Here is a 16,979-nt window from a genome sequence, read left to right on the forward strand (position 1 = left end):
TAACATAATAATTATTTATCCTTATACCAAATGCACATATGTTAAATCAAGGCTTATTTTCATGAAATTTGCACATATTGTTTTATATCAAATATTTATTACCTATACCCCAAGGATCCCTTAAAATTATGTGGAATATTATTTTAACAGGTGAAAGTATTTCAATTATTGACAATTAATATCTAGTGAAAATAAACCTCTACCAAATAACTCAGCAACCCACGGGGTAGGTAATGTTCCTTCGTTTTGTGCCCGTAATTTTCGTCGTACTTCTTTCGATTTCTTTTTCACATTTCAGAAGCCCCTTATGTCGGAAAATATAATTTCATCAAACGAAAAACCGGTGTCCATTTAAAAAGTAGTTTTAATATTACTGTACAAATATTTTCAACAAATATTTTGTTCGAAGCAGTATAAATGCATTCGAAATATCCCGTAAAGTTGTATTTGCCGAAGCCTATTGTTACGTGCCATATTATATATTTTTCGTGTGAAAATAAGGTATTATCCCTGGCTAAGCAAGATAAATAGGGAAAAGTGGAACATTTCATTTTAATCCTGACAGGAGAGGTTTCTCGTAGCCGGCCCACATTCTGACTCAGTTGGTTCGTAGGCGCGCTACGGACGGCCGCACGCTACGCCGCCCTCTCCCGCCGCGACCGGCTACGGAAACTTACCGACATTCAAAGTGAGTGCACGGTGAAACATAATTTACAATTGAGTGTTAAGTGAACAAAGTTTAGTTTTTGTTTAAGTTAATAATGAGTTATAATTTTAAGAACGCTTTATGGATTTTTTTCTGTACAGTAAGCTTTCAAGGTAAGATACTTTTTGGGTTTTGTTGTCATGAATTATGGTATTTATCACCGTACGTAACGAAATATCATAACAAAAGACCCCATTTTATCTCTTTTGTACGCTTCTTTTTCTAAGATAAAAATGACAATACCTTACTGTTGTGTTGTTTATCACAAGAAAGATGTAACAAGAACATTTATTTAGCTTACACCAGTGACTGCATGAATAATATATCTGCATAACACTTACTGTACAGGAGACGTTAAGTATATTATAGACTATATGTAGTAGATGTCAACCTGCACTAATTAAGTAACCAAATGAGTTTTTAAACACTAAGGGGCTGTTTCACCATCCATTGATTAGTGTTAACTTTCGGTTAGGTGTGATGCCTTCTCTATTTGTTTTGTTCGAATAGACGGAGGCGGCATCACATTTAACCGTCGGTTAACGCTAATCAAGGGATGGTGAAACAGCCCCTAAATAGAATATCCTACTAAAAGTAACTTCGATAAGTTGCCTCTAATCTGTTCAAGATTTTGCTTAATTATTAGGGTTCCGGAGCCAAAATGGCAAAAACGTATAGTTTCGCCTTGTCTGTCTGTCTGTCTGTCCGTCCGCGACTTTGCTCAGGGACTGTCGATGCTAGAAAGCTGTAATTTTACACGGATATATAGGTAAACTATGCCGACAAAATAGTACAATTAAAAATTAAAACAATTTTTTTTTAGTGTACCTTCCATAGACGTAAAGTGGGGGTGATTTTATTTCTCTCATCTAACCTTATAATGTGGGGTATCGTTGGATACCTGGATGGTCTTTACTAAGACGATTTTTCGATTCAGTGATTTGTTTGCGAAATATTCAACTTTAAAGTGTAAATTAAGTTTGCTTGAGAATTATTAGTAGTTTATGAGTAAATAGCAACCTAAGGTATAAAACTATACCTAAACTGGGAAGATTCCGTATAAAATACGAAATCCTTAAAAAAATATTATTTATTTTATTCTTAATGGCTACGGAACCCTATTTTGGGCGTGTCCAACACGCTCTTGGCCGATTTTTTTGTAATATTTTCACCGATGTTGTAACCAAAAAAAAAAAATTTAAACCTGTTACAATATAGGTAGGTGTAATCTTGGACAGAAGGTCCTTAGAAGAGATCTTATTATTATAATAATATGGTTAAGATGTGTTTTTTTTAATAAACATAAATCTGGACCGGTTTTTCAAGGCAACTACTTTCCCAATGTTATTTTTGCTTTTATATATAAAATATAATTTTATGTGGTTATTTGATCGGCGCGGGCATCTAAGACGATTATGAGAATTATTTCGTTGCATAATAAATGAAAAAGTTATAGTTTTTGGACTATTACAAATGTTTTACGACAAAAGAAGAATAATAAATTCAAAATTTATCGCGTTCGTCTATAGACTTGTTTACCGTTACTGTTCCGATAAACAAGTCAAAGTGTGAAGGCTATTATTTATCTCCAACGAGGTTATGGTTCAAAAATAACACAAAGATATAAAACAACATCACGCAAGACGACAGCGTATCAATCTTTTCTGCAGGGATTTTACATTTTATATTTCGTAGGAACCGTGTCATTGTAAGGGTTAAAAGGTAAATATATAACCTAAAATACGAGTATGTCTAGTTATATTAAATATCAAACATTCCAATATTTTACCGTATCCGACCCGTGTAAAATATTAGTCAGAAGTAGGAAAGGATAATCACAAGGATGATGATGATGATGAATTCTCATACACAAACATTTTAAAATGATATACTCGTAGGCAATTAATAAATACACATACTTACATGTTAGCTAACGAAGAAACATGTGCGGTACGAGTACATTTCATACTATCCAGGTCGATCGTAGCCACATCTAGTATACCTATGTTGAACAAATAAATGAATTATTATTATTATTATCTAGCAAACTATCCCTTAGACGTTTTTCGACATATGTGAACTAGCTCAAGCATTGCAAGGCTGCAACTCACGCAAAGGAGTCGTGTAAAGAGACTGGTTATTTCTGAATACTCGACATAGCCAGCAGCAGCTGCGCAGTTAAAAACTAAATAACTTTTTCAATTCCGCTACGTGCGGAAACAATAGCACCTTAAAATTATTGATCTATTAAAAAATAAATGTTTTAATCACACAACGAACATAAATACAGTAGGAGAAATACAAATTGAGAACTCTACAGACAAAATTACCATCGTGAGTCTCCGACGTAAATAATTGATTACAAATTAAATAAACGGCTCACGTAATTGTCATCAAGGTACACTTGACACCTATCCGAAGTATAATATGCTTCAGATATGTGTAGAACACACTTCGACTACAAATACGTGAGTGATTCGTATATTTAACAACATAGATTGAGAACTTTATGTCGCTTAACAATATCCGTACAAGCCACTACTGTAAGGACTATTTACGAAACAAAATATACGTAAGTTAAGGACACGCCCAAGATGGGGTTCCGTAGCCATTATGAAAAATTATTTCTTGACGTCCTGGTAATTAATGTACGGACATATTTTTTCATCACACTTGCTCGTCAATACTATGGATTTGCGTATAGTTTTTCTCTCCAAGGTTGTTATGACTTTAGTTTTAAAAATTAGTAGGTACGTCATTTCGGACTAAAGAGATGAAAAGTGTGAAAAAAAAATCATAAAAAATTGAACCGACTACAAAAAAACCATGAAAAAATAACACGTCGTATCCCTATTCGGACTTAAATTCAGTTTATTTGTAACTTCCAGTGGACGTTCAGACATTTTTTAAGTTTAAAACAATTAGATTCATGCTGTCTTGATTAAAATGAGTACTACTATTTTAGGGCACTTTTTTTAGTGGACCCTAAAGACTCCATTTCAAATTTATGGCGACCGCTACAATGTCTAATGTGTTGTTTAATGTGCGGGCGTTCGCGATCTCGTTCTCTATCTCTTTCTACCATCATCCTACAACGTGTGACAGAAAGATGTGGTGAAATCGATTGTGATTCCGATTGCATAAGATAATGCCTCTGGTTTTGTTGCAGCCAGGACTTGTGTATAGTCTCATTTAAACCTATTTTTGGAAGTTTTTGGAAAGAATACCTCTTAAGAAAGTGAAAATGTCGGGAAATTGTGTTTTAGGATCAGAAGCCAAAGAGACTACTCAATAGAGCACAATTATTTTGTGTACAACCTCGAACGTTACAAAACAGACTACAGCGCAGTACTTACAGCGCAGTTGGAGAAAATAAGCCTTTTTTAAGGTTCCGTAGCCAAAATGGCAAAAACGGAACCATTATACATAAATATTACATATTATCTACATACATTACATTATGTCTGCTGTTGTCAGCTAAGGATAGGTACTGTCACACGTAAATAGATACTTTATACGGGTTTAAAAAATGTGAGAATCACCACAAAGATATTAGGTACGTTTCAGAGATTTCGTAGATTCGCCATGTCTGTTTGTCTGTCCGTCCGTGGCTTCGCTCAGAGACTATCAGTGCTAGAAAGCTGTAATTCTGCACGGATATATGTAGCAACTATGCCGACAAAAAATGGGATAAAATTTTTAGGGTACCTCTCCTAAACGTATCTAAAGTAGAGGTGTTTTTTTTCTCCTCCAACCCTATAGTGAAGGGTATCGTTGAATAGGTCTTTTAAAATTATTGGCAGTTGTGAAGACGATTTTTCGATTCAGTGATCTGTTTGCGAAATATTCAACTTTAAAGTTTTTGTTAAAAGTGCAAATTTTCACTAAAATCGAGCGTCCCCCCTCTAAAACCTAAACTATTGGTTTGAAAAATATGAAAAAATTCTTGATGGTAACAAGTATAATATCAAATTTACAAGGAACATAATAGCGGTTAAGTTTGCTTCAGAATTTTTAGTAGTAAACGAGTAAATAGCAGCCTAAGGTATATACCTAAACTTGGAAGATTCCGTACAAAATGCAAAATTCTTAGAAAAATATTGCTTGATTTTTTCGAAACGGCTACGGAACTCTATCTTGGGAGTGTCCAAGATGCTCTTGGCCCTTATTTTAAGTTAAAGGAAACGAAAAAATATAGTACTACCAAACAGTATAAATAAATCCGTGACACTACCGAAATAAATTATATTATGTAAGATACTAGGCTGTGTCAAGCGACGGTCCGCATACCTACAGACAGTAACTTCAGTACTCGAATTACAGTGTTACTAACTGTGTTAGTTACACTACACAGGGCAGCGTGAGGGTTGACTGAGACTGCATGACGATACTTTCCATCTGATGAGTGTGGTTGAAAAACGTTGGGAAACAAAGATTGTTTTACTTTCCTTACCTACCCGCATGCTCTGAATATTATTTCAGTTGTTTTCATTAATGAAACGGTTTTATTTAGTATGACCCCGTATATTTCTTTGTTTGTTTCAAAACTTATAATAGCTTATTCAAGCTTCAAACGAATTTATTGTTCGGAACCATGAGCATGCGAGAATAGCTCACATTTAGCCGTTTTTTAGGGTTTCGGAGCCAAAATGGCAAAAACGGAACCCTTATAGTTTCGTCAAGTCCGTCTGTCTGTCTGTCTGTCCGTCCGTCCGTATGTCACAGGCATTTTACTCGAATTTTATTTTTGGAGTACAGATGTCTTGTCAAAGCCGCTATTTAGTTTTGTAGTTAAATTACAAAAATAAATATTTATAGGAGGGGGCACTCCATACACGTAACAGAAATTGTTTTTTTTAACTCGCATCAACGTGTGGCACATAGTTCGACAGATTTTTTGAAAAGATAGTAAGGTTTCTCAAAAACTTTTTTGATTGGCCGGTTTATTTAAAAAGTGTTGAAGTTACAAAAATAGAATATAAAACGCGGCTTGTAGCCTTTTGCAATTCATCATCATCATCATCTCAGCCGTAGGAAGTCCACTGTTGGACATAGGCCTCCCCCATAGTCCTCCAGTCGCTTCGGTTGGCAGCGGCCTGCATCCACCGTGAACCCGCGGCTTTAACCAGGTCAACCGTCCATCTCGTGGGTGGACGTCCTACGCTGCGCTTGCTAATCCGCGGTCTCCACTCGAAAACTTTCCGGCCCCAAAACGGCCATCTGTTCTCCGTGCTATAGGGCAATAATGGCTTTTGCAATTAAATCTAAACAAGTAAACAAATGGTTTCTATTCTTCTTTGGTTACTCAGGGTAGTAAACAAACGTTATATGAACGAGATTTATTTGCTCTGAAACGTACCTATCATAAAAATACGTACCAAGTAAATAACTCTAACTTAATAGAAAACACGTTAAGTAAGCACCACATAGGTACTCTTCTATTCTTTACGCCATCGGGTAAACAAAGGGCTGGTTGAACTAAGTTTACTAATATCTTTGTGGTGTTTACTCACCTTGTAACCTGTATAGGGTGTCTATTTACGTGTGACAGTATCCTTAGCTGACAACAGCAGACATAATGTAATGTAAGTAGGTAATATGTAATATTTATGTATTTGAAAATATTATAGTGGCGGTGATATGGTGAAGTATATCTGATGATAAAACACCAAGTCTCTTCATCATACGAGTTGTTAAAGTCTTTGCATCGGGATAAGCAATACTTTGTATAAGGTGACATCCAGTTGACATGTATTTTGTTTTTCTCTCAGATAAGTATTTTATTATTTCTCAAAAATGTCCGTAAAAGTTGACATTATTTTTTACATATCAGAAGGTGAAGTGCATAGTTTATGGTCAGCGAAAAATTAAAAAGTTAAAAAGATTGCAGGCGCGCTAGCTCGACAATAATAAATTAGCGCGCCTGCAATCAGTCACAATTTTTTTTAAAAGTTAAAAAGGCCATGGAAATGTTGGCACAAGTCGTATACAGTCAAATCTATTGGGCGGTATTAGATATTTTGTTGGAACTTCGGACTTTTTTATTGGGTCTGAAACAGCTTGTGGTGTTTTCGGTGCATAAGCATAAGAAAAATAATTGGAATAAAATTAAATGTTATGATATATTTTGAGAAAAAGTTTAGTCTATTTCTGAATTATTCATCATTTTTGAGAAACGCTTTATATTAGTCTCGGCTGGAATAGCAATTGCTGGCTTCGTATTAGTTAAACGGACTCGCAAGCTCGTCCGTTTAATATTCATACTCATCCAGCAATTGGCTACTTCCAGGCCACGACAATAATCTACTATTGAACACGTAAACGTACCTATAACAATACATTGACATGAAATAAAACTTACAAGTACAAATCACATGGCACAAAATACTCATGGTAGGTACATTATTATTATCATTACATTACATAATACTTTACAGATCTTGATTGCATCTTAATTTGTATAATAATAATAGTTAATAATATAACAATAATAATAGTTATTGTATTGTGTAGTATTGTACGAGCACAGAGAAAAAAATGGGAAAAATGACAATTTAGTAGGTACATGACCGTAATGTACAATAACACATGGTGTACCTAAAATATGGAAATCCAGAAACGCTGTATTTATTCTTTTCAAAAATTAATAAAACTTTCTGCGGAACATTGGCATTTCTTATATTTAAAGTAATTGCTGTTCATGTGGCGTTCGTTTTTTCCACTTTGTATAAAGTGTTTAAAGGGAAAATTATCACAGCTTATTAGGCTTTACAAGTTTACGGAAAATAGTAAATTAAAACTTGATATTGAATAATTGCCGCTTAGTTACTGGACCGCGGAGGTTTTTTATGCATACGTAGCTGAAAAAAGTTCCCAAAGCTATGCAATTCAATTTAATCAAGGTTAGGTACCTAATCTAAGAAATTTATAAGTACCTACTGCGGTATGATACGAATCTCAACCAGTGGGTCCTCGCCAGGCTCCAAAGTTTTGAAGACAGCCTTGACTTTTCACGAACCCGTACTTAAAGGGATCACCTTTTGCCTCATACAATGTTTTAATGAGCAAAGTTTTTAACTTGAGTTTTGAAGATCTGTTCTTGATTAACAAAAGGAGTGTTGTTAAACAATCATAAAATAGTCGAATAAAAAAAATAATCAGTACCATTTCAAGTCATTACTCGTTACTTTGGTTTGGTGTAAAATAAATATGATTTATTTAACCACTTTGAGATGGTTTGTATACATTTCTTAAACGTGGTGTAATGTTTAGGCTCAAAATAGTCTTACCCTCAACCCAACTCACAAACAAGAACTTGTTAAGCCGAGTTTAGTTAGACTTGGAAGAAAAATCGTGCAAGTTGCATTACATTGCGGCGCTCGATTGACCACTACAAACTCGTTAGCTTTACGGCCTCGCAATGTAATGCAACTTGCACGTTTTTCTTGCAAGTCTAAACACGGCTTAACTTGAGCAGATCTTCCCACCGTTGCGTACGGTTATAACAGCGAACTTGCATAATTATAAAAAAGCATAACACTTATTTAGCATAATAATGAATCCGCATAATTGAAATATGCATAAAATTATTAAATATAACTTAAACTATATAACTGTATAGCTACTTAGAAGAGTCCTACACGAAACCTAATCTCTTAAATGCATATGTGGTGGATCTAGCCTAGAAACACCAAAAATCTTAGATTAGGTTAGATGTACAGTCACCAGTACCAATATTTGATACAACAAGCGTGCATAAATATCTGATACGACTCTATTGGAAGTACGTGTCAGATATTTTTGCACGCTCCGCTGTGGCAGATATTAATGCTGGTGACTATACCTATGTACTTGGTACGTCTAGGCCTCTACTAAGTAAAGCCCCGTTTTGAGCATACATAAAAAGGAATTCTCAAAATTGGTGTGCCGTGCTGTTTGGAAGGCCCCTTATCTATTGAGTACGGTTTGTTTATCATAACTGTTTGAGCGTAGGATACGGGCAGTGAATCCGCGCGTGCACGCTATACAGGGTGCGTCTTTGACCACGGGGCTTTAAATTCAAGGTTCGATTCTACTCACATAACTACTTAAGCTATTTTGAACGAAACTACCGTGAGACTCACTCATATTAAATGATAATAAATCGGATAACTCATGTCTGAAATCGAGTTTAGTTAGACATGTTTCGAACTAATCCCGTAATCCTTCATCTGGGAGCAACGCGACTCGGCGGCAGCTGCAACACGCGCAATGCGCGCCACCGCATCATGATTTCATATATATAACCAGTGTGGCCAGGTGTTCGATATTCTACCGAACCGTGTGGTATTTTAGCACTGTGTTCGGTGTTCGGTATAACAAAAATACCGAAGTATGGGCGGTTTGGTATTTTTTTTTTGATAATTTTTTCACCTTATTAAACAATTAAATTGTCAGATTTTACGCAATCGAAAATCGATGTTGCCGAACGTTCGAAGCGTTATTTTTTGCTCACTGTTCGGTTTTATTCGAAAAAGACCTGGCAACTCTGGATATAACTAAGCTACTTTAGTTTTGTAACATTTTCGAATAAGTACGTTAGATTAGATAGTTTTTTGATCTGAGGACTTTAATCGTTAAATCTGTGTATCGGACATGACGGTGTTATCGCTGTGTCTAGATGGTTGAAATTAACAGTGTAATTTTTTTTTTAAGTTGCAGAACAATAGTAGATTAGCTATGCGAGTAGAATCGAACCTTGGATTTAAATCCCATGGTCAGACCCTGTATAATATGATAAAACGTGAAAAGTTCATTGTGTAAGTATAAATTGATTATTCAATTACACATCAAGTCACACGCCAGTCTGACATCGCAAATTTAACTACGTTTGATAATATGCGCGAAGAAGTTCATAAACTAACTCGCTCACGCAAACTTCGGTGTATCACTAATTATATGAGAACACCTTGTTGACACCTATATAAAATTTAAAATAGAATTTTCACATCCAGTCCAGCGGTATACCTACTAAGGCTCCGTTTCCACCAGAGATGTGCGAGGATGTTGTTTTTCATGAACCAATAGAAATGCTTCATTTACTTACCCTCGCTCCGCTCAGCTGTTTCCACCAGAGATGTGCTGTACTAGGATAGGTAAATGAAGCGTTTCTTTGGTTCACGAAAAACACATTCCTAGCAACATATCCTCGCACATCTTTGGCAATTAATTTTACTGGTGTGATAACAATTATTATAATGATAATGATAGATGTAAGTGTGTGTACAATAAATAAATTAATAAATTATTCTCGATTCAATCCTTTTTAACCCCCGACCCCCGGTGTTATAAGTTTGACCGCTATATGTGTCTGTGTGTTGTGTGTATCTGTCTGTCTGTGGCACCGTAGCTTTTAAACGGGTGGATCGATTGGAATGAGGTTTTATAATTCGAAAGCAGGTTTTCTAGCAATTTTTTTTAGACATGTTATATCAAAATCGGCTAAGCCGTTTTTGAGATATTGAACTTTGAAGTTACAAAGTCGGGGGTTTCCAACTTTTTGTTGATTAGGTTATTACATTTTAGCGTCAGTATATCTGAAAGTTGTGTATGGTTTACAGACATAGATTAGCAATGATTTTAGAACAATATACATATGTTTGATCTACAGAGGGCTGGAATTTGGATTAGGTACCTACCTAATAATATGGTGATAAAACGCAATCGACAGTTGAAAGGAGAAATGGACTAAGAAACATTTTTGTGAAAATTTAGAAACAGCATAAACGACAGAGAAAAATTCAATGATTCCGAAAATGTGTATAACTCAATACATTAAAAAAATGTCGCATAGTCAATTTCTCCTTTCAACCGTCGCTATGTTTATTAAATAAATAATAATAAATATCATGGGACACTTAACACCAATTTTGACCTAGTCCCAAACTAAGCAAAGCTTGTACTAAAGGGTACTAGGCAACGGATAAACATACTTATATTGATAAATGCATACTTAAATTAAATACATAATAAACATCCAAGAACCGAGAACAAACGAAACATTCGTATTATTCATGCAAATATCTGCCCCGGCCGGGAATAAAACCCGGGACCTGAAGCTTCATAGTCAGATTCTCTAACCACTTGGCCATCCGGTCGTCATTTAATGTCACATTTAATAGATTATACAGTTAAATATAATATCAAAATAAAGTTAAAGTCAAACTATTTTTGCCTCATTCTGAGAGGAGGCCTTCGCCCAGCAGTGAGACGCCTATTTAGGCTGTGATGATGATTTGTCGAAAACTTGTCTGCAAATTATTGCAGGTACAAAAGGATAAGCGATATGACTCTCGAAACTAATATCAGGTAAAAGGTGATAACCTACATAGCGGATAATGACGTTTAGGTTATTTAATCTAAGCAATATTTTGGTTTTCTGTAGATATAGGTTAAATGATACAATGTAAATAAAAATACGTTATACGATCAGGTAAAAATATATAACCGACAAATGGATGGAAAGTCGTAAAAAAAGCCAAACGATATAAGATACATTATATATATAAAAAAAAAAAACATTTTATTTAATATCCAATATTCAAAAATTAATAAAAAAGACAGCGCTTAGTAGTAATAAATTAAGTCGATGTTTCTAAAAATCACCGATAGGATAAGCGACACGGAAGTCTTCATAGAGACACAAAAGTCGACATAGAGACCTAGCTCATTCGATGCAGAAAAATCTGCTGATTTCAATGCTATATATAACTCAATATCACAAAGAATGTCGCTTATCCCGTTTCGCCATATAACGATACCATTTTAACGAACAAGCCCTAAAGTAAAAGTCAAGGTCAAAATATCTTTATTCAATTCATAACAAGCACTTATTATGTAAAAAAAACTACCACCGGTTCGGAAAAACCTCTGCTGAGAAGAATCCGGCAAGAAACTCAACTGAAATCTGTTCAAGACAAGTTTTTTCTTATTTTTGATTAAAGAAAAAATATTTTGAGAGACATGGATACGAGGATACTGTTTGTAGTTTTGTTGAAAGCATGAATGAGTAATTATTTGTTACGTTATAAAAAAAAGGTTTTTTTGATGCTGTTTTTACCATATGGACCACATAATAATACCTACAGACGGTAAGCACAAGAATATTCAACTCAAGTACCAACGAAATAGCTTAGATACCCTAAAGTTATATACAAACTTTAGACCAAAATACCATAAAAATAGAGGTTTTACGATTTTAAACGTCAGGAATGTATGGAATTGCCAAAGTAGCAGTTTCTCAAGTTCTCAACCTTCCTTCATCTAAAACGTATTCATCTTCAGTCAAAAACTTATATTGAGTCATTATTGAAGTTATGAGATGGTAAATTGAACTATGAATTTGATATGCTTGCACGCTATGAAATTCAAATAGTGATCTTTGATATTTCTAAACTCAATATAGAGTTCCAACGTCTTTAAACTATATAGTAGTAATAATACAAAGCCCAAGAGATAGCTCCAAAATGTCTTGTTTAAATTTAATTTTGCGATTATGTAGATAGATTGATTTTTGAAGGGTCATTATTATTAAGCCAAAATAGGTGTCTAATACATCTATGCTCGCATCGATCGATAACTTGTACGGCCAAAGTTTATTTTTTAATTTAGTAGCAATTACACCAGCATCGTAACATGTGTTTTTCTGCATCTCCACTCCTGCACACAAAACTGAGCTATATACGAAGGAACATATGGGTCCTAAATCGAACCGGATTAGTTACGGGAGTGATAAGAGCGGCCGGCCGGCGAATACAATAGGAACCGCATTCCTGAGACTTGTTTACGTCGTTAGTGCAAACTTTAAGTGACTTTAATAATTGATGTTTTATAACGAAGATTGAAATACGAAGTTTTGACTGTTTTATGCAACAATAAGTGTTTATATCTTGACAATTGACTGTTTAATAAAGTGGAAATTAGTGTATTGACATTAAAGTGTATATAAATAAGCAATAATTTGCTAAAATGCCACCACCAACTCCCGAACAAACTCAATTAATTACTAAGCTAGAAGATGTGGCCGGCATGATACAAAAGACGCAAACAAACGTAAAAAAGTGTCCAAAACCGAGACTTACACAGGGTTATGTGGCACAACGAATTAAACTGCTTGAAGATTATTGGATTATGTTTAAACAAACTCACGATAACCTTCTGAGTTGCACGCCGCGCGAACAACGAGGAGATATAAAATATTTTCTCAATGAAGATTACTACGTCATCGAGGACCTTTATTTGTGTTTACACGCCGACTTAACAGATTTATTAAAGAAACAGGAATTCTCCGCTATGTTATCGTCGTCGTCAAGCGACGCGCATTTAGCATTTGTGAATCTACCGAAAATACAATTACCAACCTTTTCCGGCAAATACGAAGATTGGACAACATACCAAGACTTATTCACGGGCCCTCGTACATAATACAAATCTTACAAATGTGCAAAAATTACACTATTTAAAAACAAGTATCACCGGTGAAGCAGAGACACTGTTGCGACATATACAAATAACCGAAAACAATTACACTCAAGCGTGGGAGTTGCTTAAAAACCGCTTTGGCAATAAGAAGATGATTGTTTATTCTGTTTTAAAGAAATTGTTTGGGCAAAAGAAGATGCCAACTCAGTCTGCTAGCCAAATAAAGAGTTTGCTCGATACTACCATGGAATGCATCAATAGTTTAAATAATTTAAACATAAACACTGACTCTTGGGATCCAGTTATTATATTTCTGGTGGGACAGAAGTTGGACACAGAGTCAGTAAGGGACTGGGAGCAATATTCGCATAATGAAAACTGTGAAAACATGCCTAAGTGGGAAGATTTAAAGAAGTTTCTCGTTGGAAGATTTCGGGCATTGGAAATGGCTACAGCGGTTGCGACGCCTTCACGAGAAAAATCACAAGCACACAAAACATTCCACGTTACTGAAACCGAAGAAGACGAGGAAGAAGAAGATTGTACATTTCAATCTGCACATGCTAGCGCATCTTCACAACCCACGTGCACATACTGTCAAGGTGACCACTATATATTTCATTGCAAAGAGTTTGCGAAGCGGCCGGTGGAAGCGAGACAAGAATTTGTGAGAAAGGCCCGATTGTGTTACAATTGTCTTGTTCCATATCACACTGTCTTACGATGTAAACAAAAAACGTCGTGTCGTGTCTGCAGGAAACGACATCATTCTCTTCTTCACCAAGTTAGAGAAGAAAATCAAGAAGAAGCTACTCAAACACCAGAACCCGAAACAAAGTTGACATCCGCACACCTGTCCAAGCAACAACCTGGTCGTGACGTTTTACTAGCCACAGCACAAGTAGAAATAAAATCAAAAGATGGAAATACACATATACTTCGTGCTTTAATCGATCAGGGGTCGGAAGCATCATTTATAGCAGAGAGAGTCGTTCAATTGCTGGGTTTAACGAGAACCAATATAAACGGTGTTGTCTCTGGAGTAGGAGAAGGTTCAAAAATAAATATAAAACACTTAGTTGACCTTACAATCGCATCGAGATATGAAAACAAGAACATTCGAGTTTCGGCATATGTTTTAAAGTCAATATCCTCATGTTTGCCCTCGAAACACATCTCGATGGATTCTCACGATATCCAAACACTACAATTGGCAGATCCTACCTACTACACACCCAGCAAGATAGATATATTGCTCGGTGCCGATGTTTTCTGTCACATTATTGAAGAAGGATTAGTCAAGATGAAGGATGGAGTGGTAGCGCAAAAAAACTTGTTTGGATGGATACTTTCGGGTCAGAAACACAAAGAGAAAGACTGCAACCAACACAAGGTTACTACACTACATATTACAAGGATGGTTGCTGAAGACAATGACCTATTACGGAGGTTCTGGGAAATAGAGACAAACTTGTACACAAAAAAAAGGTTACTGACAAAAGAAGAAGAACAATGTGAAGAGATATACAAACAAACAACTAAAAGAGACGAAAGCGGAAGATACATGGTACACCTGCCATTAAGGCAAAGCGTTGAAGAAACAGTAAATCTATGTGGTGAAACAAAACAACAAGCTATTAACCGGTTTAACAGCCTCGAAAGGAAAATCGGAAAAATGGAGAAGTTAGAACAGAATACAAGAATGTCATTGATGAATATAAGGCCATGGGTCATTTAAAAAGATCAGAAAATCAAGACAATGCAAAGGCAGTATATCTGCCTCACCTGGCTGTAGTAAGAGAGGATAAAGATACGAGTAAGGTACGGGTTGTATATGACGCTTCTGCAAAAGGCTCGCACGGTCATTCTCTTAACGACACCATGATGGTTGGACCAGTTCTACAGCCTGATCTTCGGAGCCTAGTTATAGCTTGGAGAAGGCATAAGATTTGCGTCGTTGGAGACATTGTGAAGATGTACAGAATGATCAACATCACCGATGATCATACAAGTCTACAAACGTATCGTCTGGCGAGATACACCTGAAGATGAACTCGAGAGCTACGATTTAACAACTGTGACATTTGGTACCGCTGCTGCGCCGTTCCTAGCAGTGCGTACATTAAATCAACTGGCCGACGATGAAGCCCACGACTTCCCTGAAACTGCACCTGAAATAAAAAAAACATTTTACATGGATGATTTAATGGTAGGAAATGAAGACATACATACAACAAAAAAAATGTGTCAAGACATCAAAGAGATACTAAGAAGAGGAGGATTTAAAATGCAGAAGTGGTCTAGTAATTCAGATGATGTTTTAGAATTTTTGAAAGAAGATAACAATACAAGAGACCAAATGGAAATAAAATTAGACAAGATTATTAAGATCCTTGGTTTAACTTGGAACAGAAAAGATGACGCGTTCGAAATAACAGTACGCTTACCCGAGTTGAACAAACCTATAACGAAGAGATCCATTCTTTCTGATGTTGCCCGATTGTTCGACCCGTTTGGCTGGCTTGCGCCTGTAGTTATTACAGCCAAGGTTTTAATACAAAATTATGGCTTAGCAACTTAGAATGGATGATGAGTTGCAATCAGATATAACAGATGAGTGGACATCCTACAGAGAAGAACTGATACATCTGCAAGACATTAAATTACCACGCTGGTTAAATATGACACACTGTGATGAAGATGTACAATTACATGGTTTTGCAGATGCGTCTACACAAGCTTATGCAGCGGTGACGTATCTGAGAATTGTTAGAGATGGAGTCGTGTACGTCTCGATGATCGCCTCCCGCACTAAAGTTGCACCCTTAAAGCAGCTGTCTGTTCCTAAATTAGAGTTGTGTGCTGCGGCGTTATTAGCAGAACTGATCAATGACGTAGCAGGAATTTTGGATATTCCGAAGAAGAGCATATTTGCCTGGACAGACTCAATGGTCGTGCTGTCATGGCTACAGTCTCAGCCTAGTCGTTGGAAGACGTTCGTGGCGAATCGAACAGCTGAGATCACACGTTTGATAGACAACGACCGATGGCGACATGTGCAATCTTCTGACAATCCCGCTGATCTCGCCACGCGAGGAGTTAAAGCCCAAGACCTGCCAATGCAAATTATCTGGTGGAATGGTCCAGAGTGGCTAAAAGATAATTTTAAATATGATAAGACAGAAATCACACAAACAGAATTAGAGTCGAAATGCACACATCACGCAATTATAGAAGAGAAACCTATTTGGGGAGAGATTTTCAACTTTCTCCAGAATGAAGAAAGTACTAGCATACTGTAGACGAAAGCGGAAGAAAAAAAAGAGAACCTTCTGATGAAAAACATATAACACCTAAAGAAATGGAGAGAAAAATAGAAGAAAAATGTATAAAATTCTATCAAAATTTAGTATATGGAAAGGATATAGAAGATTTAAGGAAACATGGAAGAGTAAAGAAAAAAAGCTCACTTTATCACGCTTGCACCCTTTTTAGATGAGAAAGGCTTGTTAAGAGTGGGAGGACGCCTTCAAAACGCTTCAGTATCTGACCAGACAAAGCATCCAATAATTATCCCGCCAACCAACATTTGACTATGTTGATTATTAACGAGGCTCACACTAGAACCCTCCATGGTTGGAACCAGTTAATGATGACTTATATAAGAACCAAATATTGGGTAATCGGTTTAAAGTCATCAGTGCGAAGTGCATTCATAATTGCAAGATATGTATTATAGACAAAGCGAAGGTAAACATCATTTATGGTCAACTACCAACAGTAATGAGTTAACCAGAATCGCCCTTTATAAATA

General features: G+C 36.0%; 2 protein-coding genes and 1 pseudogene across 2 annotated transcripts; all 3 read left to right on the forward strand.

The window, feature by feature from the left end:
- Positions 1-623: 623 nt before the first annotated feature.
- The window catches only part of LOC141432025 (uncharacterized), a 118,236-nt pseudogene continuing 101,880 nt past the window's right edge, over positions 624-16,979 (forward strand).
- On the forward strand, positions 15,165-15,746 carry LOC141431741 (uncharacterized). The gene has a single exon (XM_074092918.1). It carries the CDS (start codon positions 15,165-15,167, stop codon positions 15,744-15,746), a length of 582 nt encoding a protein of 193 aa, XP_073949019.1.
- Positions 15,748-16,467, forward strand: LOC141431742 (uncharacterized). Its single transcript, XM_074092919.1, has one exon. The coding sequence runs from the start codon at positions 15,748-15,750 to the stop codon at positions 16,465-16,467; it is 720 nt and encodes a 239-aa protein (XP_073949020.1).

The sequence above is a fragment of the Choristoneura fumiferana genome, chromosome 10 (genome assembly GCF_025370935.1).
Source record: "Choristoneura fumiferana chromosome 10, NRCan_CFum_1, whole genome shotgun sequence".
Classification (NCBI taxonomy): domain Eukaryota; kingdom Metazoa; phylum Arthropoda; class Insecta; order Lepidoptera; family Tortricidae; genus Choristoneura; species Choristoneura fumiferana.

Coding starts and splice junctions, on each gene's coding strand:
- LOC141431742 (XM_074092919.1), top strand. CDS start 15,748: ATGGATGATGAGTTGCAATCAGATATAACAGATGAGTGGACATCCTAC.
- LOC141431741 (XM_074092918.1), top strand. CDS start 15,165: ATGATCATACAAGTCTACAAACGTATCGTCTGGCGAGATACACCTGAA.